Consider the following 17333-nt stretch of genomic DNA (forward strand, 5'->3'; position numbering starts at 1 on the left):
TATATTCAATGTTTCCGAAATATCACAAATGGTGTGATCGATTGAAGTAAAAGCAAATTTTTCCTCCGTGCGATCAATCGTCTGATTGCAATTTGAGCGAGTAACCCTGCCAGTAGCCGGCCCTCCTCACTAGTAGTGAGTTTAAAACTCAGAATTTTGATGCCTGTAGCATCTAATATTTCTAGTTATGTTTTGTAACAAGTGAAAAAGAAGCCAGTAAAGCGGTGGCATAATATAACAGATGCAATGTGTAAAGAAAGGTGAAGGAAGATAGATGCTATTCAAATGCAAATTACTTGCAGGTGTTAAATTTGATTTTAATCGATTGAGTGAAAATAGGAAAAACAAATATAACACTACTTGTAAGTGTTATACTTGAAATGAATAACTAAGTTGAAATAGCATTTAACAACTGCTATAGGTTAATTTTAACCTATTATTATTTTAACCTATTTTTTTTTTACTGCTTATGCTTTAATTTTAAAATAATTCCATGAAAGCATAATTCAAATAAATGAACAGAAAATAAGTCCATCGAAAGTAAGCATCTTAAAAAATGTGACTGTATTATTTAAGTAGAACAAAATAGTTTGCTTACAGTTACATACTGTTGTAGTTATACCATATTGCTCCTCTCCGTCTCATACTACCCACGCTTTCATTTCATCAAAAAGGTTATATTTGAGCCACAAGATCTTAAAAATATGCATATAAATACATCTGCAAAACAGAGTTTTAATAATACCGGATCGATTCGCTTTATTTGTCCAGAGTCACAATTATTTATCGACAGAATATTCTCAACCGGCTTGGCAAGCTTCATAGTACATGTGGTACGAGTTATACCACCAGTAGTGGAGCCCAATCGTTTCGATTTGGTTTAGTGAATGGGTGTTCCAAGAATGAGCGATAACTGCAAATTGTCCAGCAATGACCCTTACCATGGTCGACCTTGAATACTAAAATAAATATAAAAGTTGTAGTTACAACTAGCGTAGCTGCTAAAAATAATCCCAAGCGTTCCTGGTGATCCTATGAACGTCCAATGTCACCCAGTAAACCAATTCAAGCAATAGCTGCTACCATTCTGGTTCAAGAATTAAGAAAACGAAAGGAAAGCTGGAGATAATATTGAATATAAAAGTGGATACAACTAGCGTAGCAGCTAAAAATAATTCAAAGAATTCCTGGTGATCCGATGATCGTCCAATGTCACCCAGTACACCAATTAAACCATATCTGCTGCAAAACTAAAGATAACATTAAAGATTTATGTTCTCCACCAGTATTTGTGATAGTTTTAGGCGGAATTGAGTTTCCTATATAACACGTGTACCTATTCTGTGGAATAATTCATACAACTCTTGCTTGATCGATTGAAGCATGTTGCACCTATACTTAACATACAACCTAAGTGATAACTGTTAGGAAGTATATAAATACATATATATATATATATATATATATATATATATATATATATATATATATATATATATATATATATATATATATATATACATACATATATATATATATATATATATATATATATATATATATATACATACATATATATATATATATATATATATATATATATATATATATATATATATATATATATATATATATATGTATGTATATATACATACATATATATATATATATATATATATATATATATATATATATATATATATATATATATATATATATATATGTATATATATATATATATATATATATATATATATAAAGTGGTAATTTAATGTTTTTGTTGAAATGCTTTGCTGAATGTTTTTGCCTCTTCTCTTATTCCCACTCTTCGCAGTAGCCATTCTTGAAATGTTTGAATATCTGAAATCGAGTTCTGAATTTTCAAGATGTATTTACAAGCTTCGCAGTTCAGAGGTTAAAGTGGGCTGACAAGGATTAAAACATCAAATAACGAAGCGCACATTAAGTTTACTTTGGCAAATTTTTGAAGTTTTCGTCACCAAATATTTTATGCATTCCATGGTAGTAATTAATATTGGTCAAAAATTTTAAAACTATGACCCATAGTTATTTGAGCACAAACGGTTACTCAGGGTTTTTTAAAGTTTAAAATCAGGGTTAACTCAATGTTTAATCAAATAGTATTCATTGTTTTTGCTCTGTCGGATATCAAACGAGTAGCTTAACCTCAATTTTATTGAAAGTAATTTTTTAAAGGACTATTTTCTCATTTAAAGCCTGTTGGATTCTAACTCAAGCCGTAAAGATTATTTTGATCAAATTTGTACTTTCTTAAAAGAGCTGTGTTTTCCAATATATTATCCTATATTTCTACTTGCTTACGAGTGGTTTGCTTGTAAATTTTGACATAAAACATTTTAAAAAGCCAACAGGATCTAAACGCTCTATATTATTCATTCATTCCGTCATTGTTAGTACTTTTCAATGAATCTATGAAAGGTAATCGAAAACACTGATCCAAATGTGACTTTTGTTCACTGTTTCGACAGAATTATTATAAATTTTACTTTTTTTCTACGCTTGAGAAGAAAATCTTAGCAATTTGTTAGAGTTACCTAAAAATTTCACCAAAAGCATCAAAAATAAAATGAATGTAAACTCAAAGTAATAGTCATCATAATTAAACAAAGCCATAATTTATGACAGCATTTGTCGCACTGTACAGATGCGACAGCGCTTGTGTGCGATCCGTACGTCTAGAACAATATGCAAATGCTGTGTGTGGGTAAAATTTGTGGAAGCTTTCGTTAGTGTGAGTGAGCGCGAATTCGCGAGAAACACCTACGTGTGTGATTGGTACAGAAGTTCCTTTTTTACGCTCTTGCTGCGAACTTCGTACGTGCGCTGAAGAGAAAACTCAAAACGCGTTAGTGGAAAAATCAACGCCCTGATAAGAGTGCATTTGATCATATTTTGTGTTAGGTTGTAAGATAAATCTACTAATTGTATCAAGTTCGTTGCGTTGATTTTCTGTTACTGAAACGTCACACCATATTTGATGTTGGGTTGTCATTGAGTACGGCAAATAGCATCGTGGAAAATGGAAACAATTTGCACCGCAGTGGTTCAACGTGAATTATAGTCTTGCTTATTCAGTCATAAGTCGGGAAGGTGTATCGCCATTCTAGCAAAGTTAAAAAGAAAGCGAATCACAAGCTCGAAGTAAAATCCATTTAGAGCGAAAATGGGTCGTAAGAAGAAGAAGGCATCGAAGCCCTGGTGCTGGTATCCTTTTAAAATATATTCACATTTTAACGAAGGCGTCCTATGAATGAAAGCAAGAAATAACAAACACATGGTATGCAGCACTAAATGCAAGCATATTATTCCAATTTTCTTAGATTTGTTTATATGCCAGTTTTGATTATGTAACAGGATGTTTTTACGGATGTTGACAGTAGATATACGCGGTTGCCATAACCGAAGAATTTTCCTTAGCAATCTCTTGCACCTTTCGGTGCCTATTCCAAATCTTAGGTACTGCAATCGAGAGTTCGACGATGAGAAAATTTTGGTGCAGCATCAGAAGGCGAAACATTTCAAATGTCATATCTGTCACAAGAAGCTGTACACCGGTCCCGGCCTGTCGATACACTGTATGCAGGTGCACAAGGAATCAATCGATAAGGTGCCAAATTCTCTTCCCAATCGATCCAATATAGTTATTGAGATCTACGGAATGGAAGGTATACCTCCGGAAGACATTCGGGAGCATGAGAAGCAAAAGAACGGCAATAGGTCCGAATCCGAGGAGGAAGAACCCGCGCATAAAAAAATCAAACAACAAGAAGGTATATCACTTGTGGACAAACAATCTTTTCAGTAATCGAAATATCGTCCGTCACAAATGCTATACTTCGTTTTAAAATTTTAGCATCTGTGCCACAAGGGATGATGCAAATGCAGAATATGATGACTCCGCATATGCAGGCTGCTTATGGAATGAACCCGATGATGGGTGCAATGGGCGGCATGAATCCGTACATGGTACCGCCCGGAATGCAGATGATGCCGGCTATGATGGCAACTGGTCCGAGACCTCTTTTTCCAGCGGGTGCTGCTGCCGTGACAGGCACGGTTGCCACTAGCTCAAAGCCGACGTTCCCCGCGTACAGCTCCGCTACCATAAGCGCCCCGCCGACGACTAACAGTGCCATAACAGCTGCTGCAGCTATCAGTAACAGCAACAATGGGCTGGCTGGAGGTGATGCAAATAAAGCTGCTCCTTCGTCTGTGATAGCTAATTCAGGCACCACAGGTACTTCAAAGATTGTTCATCCTCCAGAGGATCTTAGTCTAGAAGAAATAAGAGCACGCAAACCTCAGTATCAAAAACAGATACAACACGCCACCCAGCAACTGTTGCAACAAAAGCAGCAGGAAAAACAACAAGCTCAGGTTGCGGCGGCGGTTGCTGCTGCCCAACAACAGCTACAGGCACAGGCACAAGCCCAAGCGCAGTTGAAGCAACATGCCCAGCAACTGTCACCATTCTCATCTGCTGCTGGGACGACACCTATTGTCTCGAACACACAAACAACCGCCACGATGAAGAGCAATCAGATGATGTCAGCGCAAGAAGTAAGTTTTGATCTCAATTTTGATTTATCCTTCATGCAGATATCCAAATTCCTTTTTGTCATTTCCTTTTCCTAACATTCTGAGTAGTATTTCTTAAATGTTGAGATGGTTCGTGAGCAGATCAATTCTATTTTGAAACGCTCAGATTGCATTCAGCAGACGTTTTGATTCGTAGGTTTGTTTGTTTGTATAATTTGTTTATTCCTGAAGGTAGTATCAATAAAATATGTTCACTCTTAAGATTTGTAGCACAATTATGGGAGGATTTAATTGATCATATTATTTTGTTTATTAATGTGTTTTATTTGTTCTTTTACCCATATGACTAGGAACAAATTAGTTATGTGTGATTTAATTTATGTTTGTATTGTTTTCTTAATATGGGTTGAACAGTTCACAGAATCATACATAAGTATATTGGTATGTATATATTTTATGTGTATAATATATATATATATATATATATATATATATATATTATATATATATATATATATATATATATATATATATATATATATATATATATATATATATATATATATATATATATATATATATATATATATATATATATATATATGTATATATATTACAATTACGTATATATTTATTTATGATTTTTTTGAAATATTGTTTTTGCATTTCTCTGTTACTCTAGTGCTGCAATGATTTTAAGAGAGATTTCATGGTATAGTTTTTATTAGTTGACTTTCCTTTCTTTTCTTAACAATTTTCGTGCATGCTTGTGTGGGACTTTATATGTTTGTTATCTGTTTCCATTTTATCATTGGCACTATGCATATTCTGCGACTTCTAAAAAACCATGTTGTATTTTTGTAACTTTTGCTCGTTGTATAATTGGAAAAGTCTGATTTTCGCAACGGGATCTTTAGACAAAACGTATATGTTTACTATTTGATTTTATCTGACCATTCGCTTTGGCTAACGATTCGAATAATGCAATGGTTTTATAGTAAAGCATATTGCAGGTTATTCGCTAATCATTAAACGGTAGATTTTTAAAATGTGAAACAGGTTGCTTTAGTTTCAATGACACGCACCACTAGCTTTAAATTTGCTTGCCGTATCCTGTGGCATTAACCAAAAATAAACAAACGGACATCGAACAAACGATAATCCTCAACAAAAGAAAATATACTCAGCTCCTATCAAAACGAATGCCATTTAATTTTAAAAGTTTTGTGAGTTTCCTATCCATCATATATCATTTTTTTCCGTACAATCATTTAAGGACGCCCATCCTACTGTTCCATGTTTGATTTTGTATCATTTAACAAATTGAATAAAACATTATATATTGAACATTATTGTTTTACTAAGTTGGAGTCTTTCGGGCAATGTCTTTGTTATCTTTTATGCGCTTTCCAGCAAGCAGCCGTGATAGCGCACGCTCACGCTGCCGCAGCCAATCATCAAAAACAGATCGAGGAGTTGAATCGTGCTGCAATGATTCAACGAATTCAGGCAGCGAACGCAGCTGCGGCGAATGCTGCCGCTGCAGCCAGCAGACCGGGAATGCCAATTGGAATGGTCAGTTTACCGATCAAAGTAGAGTAGTACTAGCAGTAGTATAGACATAACATTAGTTTCGTAGATGTAGCAAAATTATTATTATGTTTTCCTTCAATTAGTCAAGTGTCGAATATTGTGTATGGTATGTATTTTAATTAATTGATTGGTTTAGAATAATTGTTATGAAATATTTATAAAAATCAGTTTGGATACTTTGTTTTTATGTAGTAGATTAAAAAAATCAACTTACAGATGTTTAATTTACTTTTTATTAAAAACAAAAGCTTAGGAAACTATCAATTTCTTAATAATTCGCAACGAAAACATCAAATTGTTGCTTATTAACGTGTTATTTTTATCTATGTTTTAGGTCCCAGTGTCTCTTGGAGGTCCTGTTCCGTTAATGCCTCCGATGATTCGACAGGGCTTAGCGCTTGGTCCACCAGGAGGTGGTAACTTGGCGTTGTTAGGGGGAAATATGTTACGCCCTGGTCCCCCACAAATGGGTCTTGGTCCAGGTAGGTACAATAATCAATAGTATGGAAAGTGATCATTACCCTCCTTATTGGCACAGTTTACATAAACATATTCTGTGCTTCGTTTTTGGATAGCTTAAGATTGATCGAATACCTGATATGCGTTAAGTAAATGAATATTTCGACAATGAAACAATGTAATAGATATGAACATAATTTTTTAGTAAGAAAAATTCATGCGTATACAACTATAGTACTAGTTTTGTATAAACTTTCCAGTCAAAATCACACACTAAATAGAATGAATACTAAACGAAAAATATGTTTGTTAAGTTGCTCACATGTCCAACTATCTCGTAATAATGTTTCTCATTTTCAACTCCACATAATAAATTTCATAAAGATAACGCAGTATTACGTTATGATGCTTATATTTGATGAAAATTTTTTGTACCATATGTGGAGTATATATTTTACATAATTAGCAACTTGTGCTGGATTTTGTATTGTAAAACGCAATTAAATGCTTAGGTCACCAATTTTGAAGACTTATGGAAAGTTTTGGAAAGATGAAATATGTCTTTTTTCCAGCGTTTCTTTCGTTTTGTTAATGCAACATATATTTTATTATGATATTTTAGAAATTCGAAAATTTTTAAAATTTTAATATTTTTGCGTAGTGTGTGAATCTATGATTTCTTTTTAATATCAACAATTAATTAATTTCATGTACATAATTGGTCAAATAAGCGTGAATAACTTATCATTTCAAACTTCAAATTTATTCATTTATGTTCAATGCGTTATGTTACATATGCACATTTAAATTCGCGTGAATTGGAGAGATACTGAAAATGTGTCTGAGCATATATCTGAAAATTCTAAAGGTTGTATTTTGAATTAAAGATTTAATAAATTGAACGATTGGAAACTTCTTGGAATTCTCGAAATGACGCCGTCATGAAAATTTAGACGAAAGAACAGTTATTGATACGAAGCTGGCAAAATGTAATTTGATAAAAGAAGAAACTATAATACACCATGATGCGCAGTAACTATTCCAAATACCATGTTTTACATTACAGAATCCAAACGCAAGAGATAGAATTTACACAAATTTACTTAAGTTGCCTGCATTGAACGGATTATTTATGTTAATTGCCGTTAAATTTACGGAACATTTATAATGCCGATTTTGTATGGGTACAAAACTTTGTACTGGTTTTATTCTTCATCTATTTTATTATTATTATTAATACATTTAAAAAACCTTGGTATTCACAAGTAGCATGTATCATTGAAAAACAGTTTACTATGAGTTATGTTTTGCTTCCAGTTATGTTATTGTTTTCCTTTAAAAAAAACGAATCATGAATCAAGTGTTTAGTAAGAATCCAAACGCGCTCTACCAAGTCTCGTTTGTTTCTATGGAATTGTAAAGAGTGTTTGTCTTATCAAAGGAAACTTTTAGAACATGGAATGAAGAAGAGTGAACACTTAAATCATTTTAGATTATGGTAATGAGTAAGAATTTTTAGCTTGTGGAAAAAATTTTCCCAATTCGTTTCTAACTTGCCCTAACGTCGAAAATCAATACCATAGCGTGTTTATTGGTGTCATCTCCTTCTGCTATCTTATTGTATCCCGTATTTTCTACAGTGCAATGACGTCTCACAAAATCGAGTTCACCGCACTCGAGATTTCCTCGTGCGCAAACTGTGTCCGCCCAAGGTATAATAGCGAGGCACATACCTATGCTCATATAGACAATAATATTTATTCTTTTCACACTAATGTTAGCTCTGTATCATTATCATTGTAACGTTTCGGACACTTTTTTATCTTTTGTGTGAATGTATGCGGTTTGATTCTATTTGACATATGCTGATTTTTTTTATAAAATGCATTTCTGTGTGTTGCAATTTTTAACTCAGTGTATATGTTAGTTATCTTATGCGTAAGCTTATTAAACGAGTGTATTGTTTCACTCATTTTTCCATCATTGTATAGACTTACCTAAAGGTCTGCATTTTAATTAGACATCTGCAAAAATTCAAGTTTGTTATGCGAATTAAGGTTTAGTGAGAGCAAACGATAAATTAATGAAATATTTGTGCAATTCATAAAATTAATACAGATTGTAGGACACAACTGAGTAGGAGAGATTGACTCGAGGAAATTGTATTTCCTCGTTTGTTTGTTTCAAATTTGTGTCAACATTTGATTGTAAAAGGTTTCGTTTTTTTCATACCCTTCAAAAATATTATTGTGCCCTCAAATAAAATGTAACATTTACTCATTGCACTTTATTCACCAGCGCAAATGTAATTTACTTTGCGCGCATTGTACAATATCCATGTATCCGTAATAAGTTAAATAACGCATAATAGATGAGCAGCTAAATTTTATGATAGTGCGGAGTATTGTTTGTGTGTATTGTTTCTCATTTATCTTTTAAATTTCGCAAACATTGATGATATTTCATTCATAGTTTTTTAAGCTTAATTTTGCTATTTGCTTTTTTATTTGATTTCACTTTTATTTCATGGTGAGTATTTATTTATGATTATTTTTATAAATATTATTCAAACGAATTGTATTCAAATAATCTCTAGGTTTGCTTTTGTTTTGATCGTTAACTATATTTTCTTCGAACTATATTTTCTTGCCTAATTTAGATAGAATAAACCCTCATACGTCCTAGGGTCCGTACTAAAAATGGCTGTAATGTTCTAATTATTACATTCACATTGCATGATCAATACACATTGAAACTTTACAATACCTTACAGTACTATCATGTGATAGATGCAGGTTTTTTTTTTCTCAAACACATATCAAGTATTTTAAGCGTGTGATAAAGGTCTAAGAATGACTTTCGAACTAAATATATTTTAATAACATGTGTCACAAAAATGAAAATAAATTGTTTCGCTACATGATACAGCTATGTACACAGTTAGTTAACTAGTAATAATTTTTAAATATTTTTGATTATGAAATTTGTAACAAGTTTAATTACAAAATATGAAATGATGAAGAATAATTTCAATTATTAAAAAATCGTTCGTTTGTATCATCCGCTAATATAGAGTATTTTAGAGCACTAGTAAGATTTAGTCGCTTACAAGATTGTTCCGCTTATGTTCAATTAAGGTATCAATATTATTTGTAATAGATTTTTTTTAAATTTTGTTATCACATAGCTAAGTTAGAACATGTTTTGCATGGCCTGTCTATGTTGTACCACTAAGTGATAAGTATCAAATGGCCCCATCGGTTGGCTGAAGTTGGCTTTTGTTGCATATCTATTTGGACAAGGGATGTTAATAAATGCCAGCAAGAAGCATAATATGTCATAATGATTTGAGACTGCCACATCAGGTTATGGGGGCTGCTTGCGACGTCGGGTTCGGTTCGTGAAAGATCATCCATAGTGCCGATTCCTGTTGTTGTCTCTTTTTCTTTTGCAGGACACCAGTGCAGTACAATCGAGAAATGAAAAATGAAATAAAATATAATAAAGGGATGGATGATAGTTTCATACCTGTTACCACTCTTCCTCGTGTCTAAGATAAGCCTTTTAAAAATATTACTAACATCACTTAAATGTGTATTCTACCCTTTCTGGTAGCAAAATTGAATGCGTATGTGTGTATTTGTGCGAGTGTGTTTGAGTGTGCGCGTGCGAATTAGGTTTGGTTCCTCCCTTTAATGAATAACCTGTGTTAAGTGTGCCGTTGTTACTGTTTCTAAATTGCTTTTGTAAAATTATTTATAAAAAATTGAGCATAGTATTAAGTTGATATGTAGCCAAAAGCAACAATAGGTATAGTCTGCTAACATATGGATTTTATTTATAAAATTCATAATTTATGCACATAATCTTCGATTGAGATTGTTTATGTTTAGTTGCTTTAAAATGATAGTATTGAATATTTGTCTTTGTTTCACATATGTCTTGCAGTTTTCAAATTAACTTTTTTATGTTATCAATTGTGTGAGGATCATCATTTATTGACCATGCTTAACAAATATAAGGCACTTTCTTTAAATACTTCCATAGTACTGTTGATTTTGATGTTAATATTAAAAAAAAACCATGGTTGCAGGGTCACTAATTTTTTGGTCAAATACTACTGATCATTCAATTTTCATCTTGAATGCTTTTTCCTACGTCTGTAGTAATAATACATAAAACTGAATGCTAACGTCGCTTAAATTTATCCTTCGTTGACTTTTTTAATTGAATCAAATCCTGGCAAAACCGAACATGAAAATCACGAGCAGATAAGCAAATTTATTTCAATGTACGTTTTTTTTCATCACAATTTGTCGTTGCTGTTATGAATATTGTTATGGTTTTAAGCATTATGTTTTGTTGTATAAAACTATTACTCACCTATTTTACTACTGCTATAACTAATATTACTGCTAATTTCAATACTTATATTACTACTGCTACTACCATCACAATCACAATCACCACCATCACCATTAGCAGCGTCGTTTTGGTTCGGAAAAATATAAAAGAATGAAATCCCCAAAAATGAAATAATCTAGTTTTACGTTTAATGGAAATCTTTGTTGCAATGATCCTTTTCTAATTCAAACTATCGATTTGTATTTGCTTTTCCGTTGTTTTTTCTAAACCAAATAGGTGGGTTAATTACGCAAATTTCAACAGTTCCGGGCATGGGTGTAGTTTTTCCTGGGGCTCCGATGCTACCTATGATGCCACCTCGATTCCGGTGATCGGCTCAACCAACGCTTCTACCACAACTTTCTGCTACACCACATCGTTCGTTAGCTACGACTGCAACACCTATTGCGTTGCCATCATTATTACAGCAGCTTCCATTATCAATTATCTACCCTTAAGTGTGGCATTTGCAAAAAACATCTTTCTTTTGTCAAAGGATTCGTAGTACCATGACTGTAAAAACAGCAATATCAGCGGAACACGTGTACAATCTAAAATGTAAGTAAACAAAAGTTTACGCTAGAGTCCAGATTATTGCATTGCATGAATAATTAACTTTCATGCTTTTGGCTTTTAGGAATGGAGGGAAATTTAATGAAAGCAAAAAATAATACATTTATGAATGAAGAAGAACCGCACGGTTGTGACGAAGACGGTTTTAATCACCATCAAAATAGTTGCGGTATGTGATTTTAATTTATTTTTTTATGATTGTAAACTGTAAAAATAATGAATGTAAAGGTAAAAATAATGATCCTTATGCGGACATTATTTGCAGCAATAATTCAATTAAGCTATCAAAACTTAAGGTAAGGAAGCTGATTTTAGTAGCAATCTAATAATAATAAGCAGAAGCGAGATCTGGGACATATATATATATATGTTTGTGCTATCTAAATGCTCAAATTTTTTGTAATAAGTATTGTCTCAAGTGTCCAAGCTTGTCCAACGTACAATGAAAATGAAGGATACTATTTCGCAAAATGTAGAGCACATAACATTCATATTTTAGGTAGGGCTGAAATTGCTATGAGCCGTTAATTTAATCTTCGTCGAATCGTCGAAGAATGATATTTTGCTTTTAAAATGTATGTATTTGTACTTGCAATTGCATAAACATAGAACAATAAGATTTTAGTAAATGACTTCAAAAAAGGCCCTTGTAATTTATATATTATCTGAATTCTGAGGGTAGTAGTAATCATAAAAATAGAGTGGAATCCCAGCTTGTGGAGAAACAGTTCCTCCCGACCGCTGTATGACTTCGACGTTTATGTAGTTTGTTTTTTTTTTGCAATATATGCGGTAAGCTGCAATTTTATTATTTTTAGTTCATATTAGGTGTTTGCACTGGTTATTTATGGATATTTTGCACATTTTTTATTCTGTATTATTGGTTCATTGGAATGAAAAAAATCTGAAGCATTAGTTAACATGTAAAATATGAGAACATGACTATTGCTTGACTGAAAGCTTTTAAATCTTCCTAAAAAGCTTCCCAACAAATATTTACTGAGAAATTTTATTGACCGAAAGTGGCCATTTATGTAATGCATGTGTGTGAATCATGTGACCTAAGTGATTGATAAGTAAAGAAATTTTTAAGTTATGAAAAGAGCAATACACAAACATGATAGTGCACTTATCATTGAGTAAAATTTAGATACACATCATCGTTACATTTACTCTTTTAACCTTTTGTACGGTTCAAATAATGCTAAAAATATTGGCAATCCGCAAATGAAAAGTGATGTTTACCCGTTTTACTATGCTCTGTGTGCGTATTATTGGTATACGCCTCAAGCTTACAACTAATTTGCATTGGTATGGATTGATATGGATTTGGTTTATCTTATTTTAAAAATGAAGAACACAAATTGACACATAGATTTCATAGTCCAGTAGCCAACGCAAAAACATTGCTTGCAGGAACATTTTTCAGGATGATGGTATACCAACGGCATAACCTACTGAGCCGCTGAAGTAAAATTGTCTTAGGAACGGCTATGAAATTAATGTTGACCATCACCGTATTCTTGTTTATCTATTTTTTGGCCTCCGGTTATTATCTCTACAATATAGTAAAGCGAGAGGATTGGTATTAAATATTAACTATTTCCAAACATAGAGCACTCTCTTATCCTGTGGATGGGAAGGCATTTCTGAAATATTGTTTTTTGTGCATGGTTCTGATTTGTTGAACAAATGATATATAATTGTATATTTTGTAAACAATAGTTCAATGAAAGATAAGCGCTGTTTATGAAATCAGCGTTTTATTAAAAAAAATTATTGAAATTTGGAATAAAAACCATCAAATAGCACATCATAATACATATGCAAACACCTAACAAGTATCGTTTAGGGAGTACAAAATGACGTAGCAATCTTGTTGGTCAAATAAACTGTCCATTGTTTGTTGTTGTTACTGTTGTTTTGGTTCAAGGTTTTTGCTATGAACTTTGAAAAGCTACTTAAACAACATCTATTATCAATGTCATAAATAACACTAACCTTTTACTTATAATAATATACACCCAAATAACAAACATTCATAATGCGTGTCGTATTCACTCTAGCAATAATATTGCCTGTAGTGCCTGGTAATATCATCAATTCATGATTACCCTTCAGATATAGAAATAATTAAGCATTGATTACATTAAAAAATTAATGATAGTCGATATTTTTGTTACGAATTGATATTCCGCTAACAATTTGGAAGATATAGACGATTGCAACTGTTTTTATTTTATTTTTTAATTTCTTTGTAGATGACGATTCAAAATGGTGGAAGTTTAACCTTGGTTTGAATAATGTCCTTTATTAATTAACAAAATATCCTAACCATAGTAGCTGATGATTTTAGAGACAGGTTGAATATATGTTTCATAGAAAACAAATTACACACCGCATATAATAATTGTTCAATTTCATACTTGCGGTCATCTACTAAATAACTTTTGACCCAACAAATTGTAAAACGTATTAAAATGTTAAAACATGCTCGTGCACAACAAGCATTTAATGAAAATGTTAAATTTTCACATTTAGTAGCCATCAGCTCATCAAAATCACGTTTAGTATATTTTCATTCATTTTTAAATTAATAATTATATGGGTTGTAGATATGTACAGTTAGTTTGGACGATGACTTATCAGATTTAGATATATATATATATATATATATATATATATATATATATATATATATATATATATATATATATATATGTATATATATATATATATATATATATATATATATATATATATATATATATATATATATATATATATGTATATATATATATATATATATATATATATATATATATATATATATATATATATATATATATATATATATATATATATATATATATATATATATATATTCATGATTTTGTTATGTACATTGTGGGTTCCTTTAAAGCCTTATGGCTAAAGCTATTAACCTTTATGACAAACTTCTGTATTCGTTCTCTTCTAAAATCTCGGTAATATTTTTCCCATACGTTTTGATTTACCCATGGCTTATGCAAACGATGAATAATTCTTAGTGTATAGTTAAGTATAAGCATGACAAATTTAAGAGTTGCGCTATACTGATACTATTACATACTCAGTCCTCCCAAGTTTACTTTCATATTTGCAGTATCCGTCCCAACGGTGCGGTATCCTCGTATCTTGCCTGGCAGGCTTTTGTCAGCATCCATTTCCAAGTGCACTACTCCACGATCGCAACTGAAAGCCGTATGTACAAGCGCGCGAACACAAAACAGATAAAAAAGAGGCAGAAAGAGAGAGAGAGAGAGAGAGACGTATAATAGTTTTAAGATACATCTTTGGCGAGCCTTGATTCAAAAATGTCTCTAGACTGTCCCGTTTAAGTTACGCTTTTCTATCTCTATCCTACCTTTCCGTGACTGTATGTTATTCTTATCCTCTTGCCAGCATATTGTCAAACCGTGATCGAACAGGTGATTGTACTGACACAAAAAGCAAACCTGGAATGCCGGCTTTGCGAGTGTCAACTATTTGCAATCACAAAGTTGATGTTGGATGGACATTGTTCTGTTCCCACCCATTGAATGGTCGGCAGCTCTGCCGAAACCAGCAAGTTTATGGGTCGGCGACACTGGTCGAGGCTTAACATTGTTTAACGATATCTGGCCGCGTGTCACATCAATTTTGTTGAGTGGAAAGTCCCTTGCCATAAAAGCGTACTGGTGAGGTCTTCGCCGAGTGTGTAGTGCTTCCAGTATCGCAGGCAGGCGAAATTGTTCACACAATTTCACAGTTCCAACTAATATTTATAATATGGGAAAAAGGTCCTCGGTTATGTGTTCTTATATGATGGTGTATGGTGTGGTATGAAATTTTATTGTGGTTATTTTAGTTTAAATAGCAAATGCTTTTATAAACTACTAGACTAACTAAATCAATGAAGGATGCTTTTTAGGTGATTTGAAATTCATTAATTTAGTATTTTTATTATTCCATGGTAATTTCATTTGTTGACCAGAATAGCTATCCGAAAATTCAACTTGATTTACATAGTCTATGATACACATTCTGTATTTCTTTATTTTATGTTTTTGTTCACTTTGTTTTGTTTGCCATTCATTAGCTATCCTTCGTTGTTTTTATCTATTTGTGTTCTGATAGACACTACAGCTGTAGTTATTTTTCTTATTAAATAATTTAGAAAATTTGGTACTTGTGATGGTTTGTTTTTTTTTCTTTCAACTCTCGATATTCACAATTTGGAGCTGTTGGACTTTCCATCCCCTGTTCGGAATCGGCAATTAGGATTTCGAATCGAGCGTCTTTTTCCAATACATTTTGATTAATGAATTTTAGTTTACGTTACCTTCCTCTCTGTTACTCTCTCTCTCTTCTCTCTCTCCCTTTCTCTTTGTATTTCTCTTTTTCTCCATGTTTCATCTCTCTTTCGCAGTATCTCTTTCTTTATTTACTTTTCCTCTCAGTGAATAAAGTGATACGATTGGTACGGTTGAACTTGTTTTTGTGGTGTGTGCCACAACCACAAACAATTTTCGATATACATCCTAATTCAATCGTAAGCATACTCCTATTTATTCATTTTGCCTCACAATTTCATTGCTATTTGTAAGTTGTTGATATCATTATTAATCTTTTTGTTCGGGTGTTCGTCTTCTTTTGTGGTCGTCTGGTTTTGGTTTTTTATATGTTACGCCATTGAAACGCTTTGAACTATTCGATAAAATATAGGCGTGTAAAAGCTGAACAATTTGATGGTAGGAAAGATGATTAGTTCATATATAATTTGCAATCGTTGTTCTGGTGCAATTATGAGTTTGCTACAAACAGTTCACATCATTATGCAATAATTACGGCAAAAATCAATCAATCCAGGAGCATCTTTCATGTTTGATTAACATTTCATATTTTAGTTACTTCATTATAACATACGATTCTTTCGAGTGTAATCATGGTTGGAATGGTTGTCTGAAATTTAGCATCAGTTGATAATGTTATTTTATTTATCAATTGTGAAATTTTATGTTCAATTGTTATGTAGAATGCTTTAGCTGTACAGATCTACTAGTGAATGCTCTTCGTTGAAAGCGTCAAACCAAATATAATTTACTCGTTCTTGAAAAGGTATAGCTAAAACCTGTGCAAAATAAAGTGCATCGTGTTTATCCGGAAGCTTTTATTTTTGTTAAGTGTGAATTGTTTAGCTTGAATATCACTCCCGTATAGATCATCTAATTTCTTACAAAATAGTTGCCAAAATTTGTGGCATGCTCTTTACATAAGAAACTTCTTATTCAGTGTCGACTTTTCCATAATCGAACTAATAACTTGTGTTGATAGTGCTGGTGAATGATAACAAAGCAATGCAATTTACTCAAGGGAAACGAAGGGACATGAAGAAAAGTGTTATCGTAATTGCAAATTCAAAACAAGTTCAATCAAACTATTAAACAGCTGAAGATGCTAGTGTGAAACAATTTTCGTCATAAATTTTTAGAGTGCTTTTTTTTCTCTATGGCAATGAATATATATATATATATATATATATATATATATATATATATATATATATATATATATATATATATATATATATATATATATATATATATATATATATATATATATATGTATATAATGTGTAGACATTTTACATAACGATATAACCATATGTACATCATTGATACTAAGTTTCGTTAGGCAAAACG

At 32.1% G+C, this 17333-nt stretch overlaps 1 protein-coding gene across 1 annotated transcript; it reads left to right on the forward strand.

Moving 5' to 3' along the window:
* Nucleotides 1-3205: 3205 nt before the first annotated feature.
* Nucleotides 3206-11369, forward strand: LOC128725760 (BUB3-interacting and GLEBS motif-containing protein ZNF207). The gene is made up of 6 exons (XM_053819528.1): nucleotides 3206-3246; nucleotides 3499-3812; nucleotides 3896-4602; nucleotides 5995-6156; nucleotides 6509-6656; nucleotides 11275-11369. Exons 1-6 carry the CDS (start codon nucleotides 3206-3208, stop codon nucleotides 11367-11369), a joined length of 1467 nt encoding a protein of 488 aa, XP_053675503.1.
* Nucleotides 11370-17333: the final 5964 nt, after the last annotated feature.

The sequence above is a fragment of the Anopheles nili genome, chromosome 3, assembly GCF_943737925.1.
Source record: "Anopheles nili chromosome 3, idAnoNiliSN_F5_01, whole genome shotgun sequence".
NCBI classification, from domain to species: domain Eukaryota; kingdom Metazoa; phylum Arthropoda; class Insecta; order Diptera; family Culicidae; genus Anopheles; species Anopheles nili.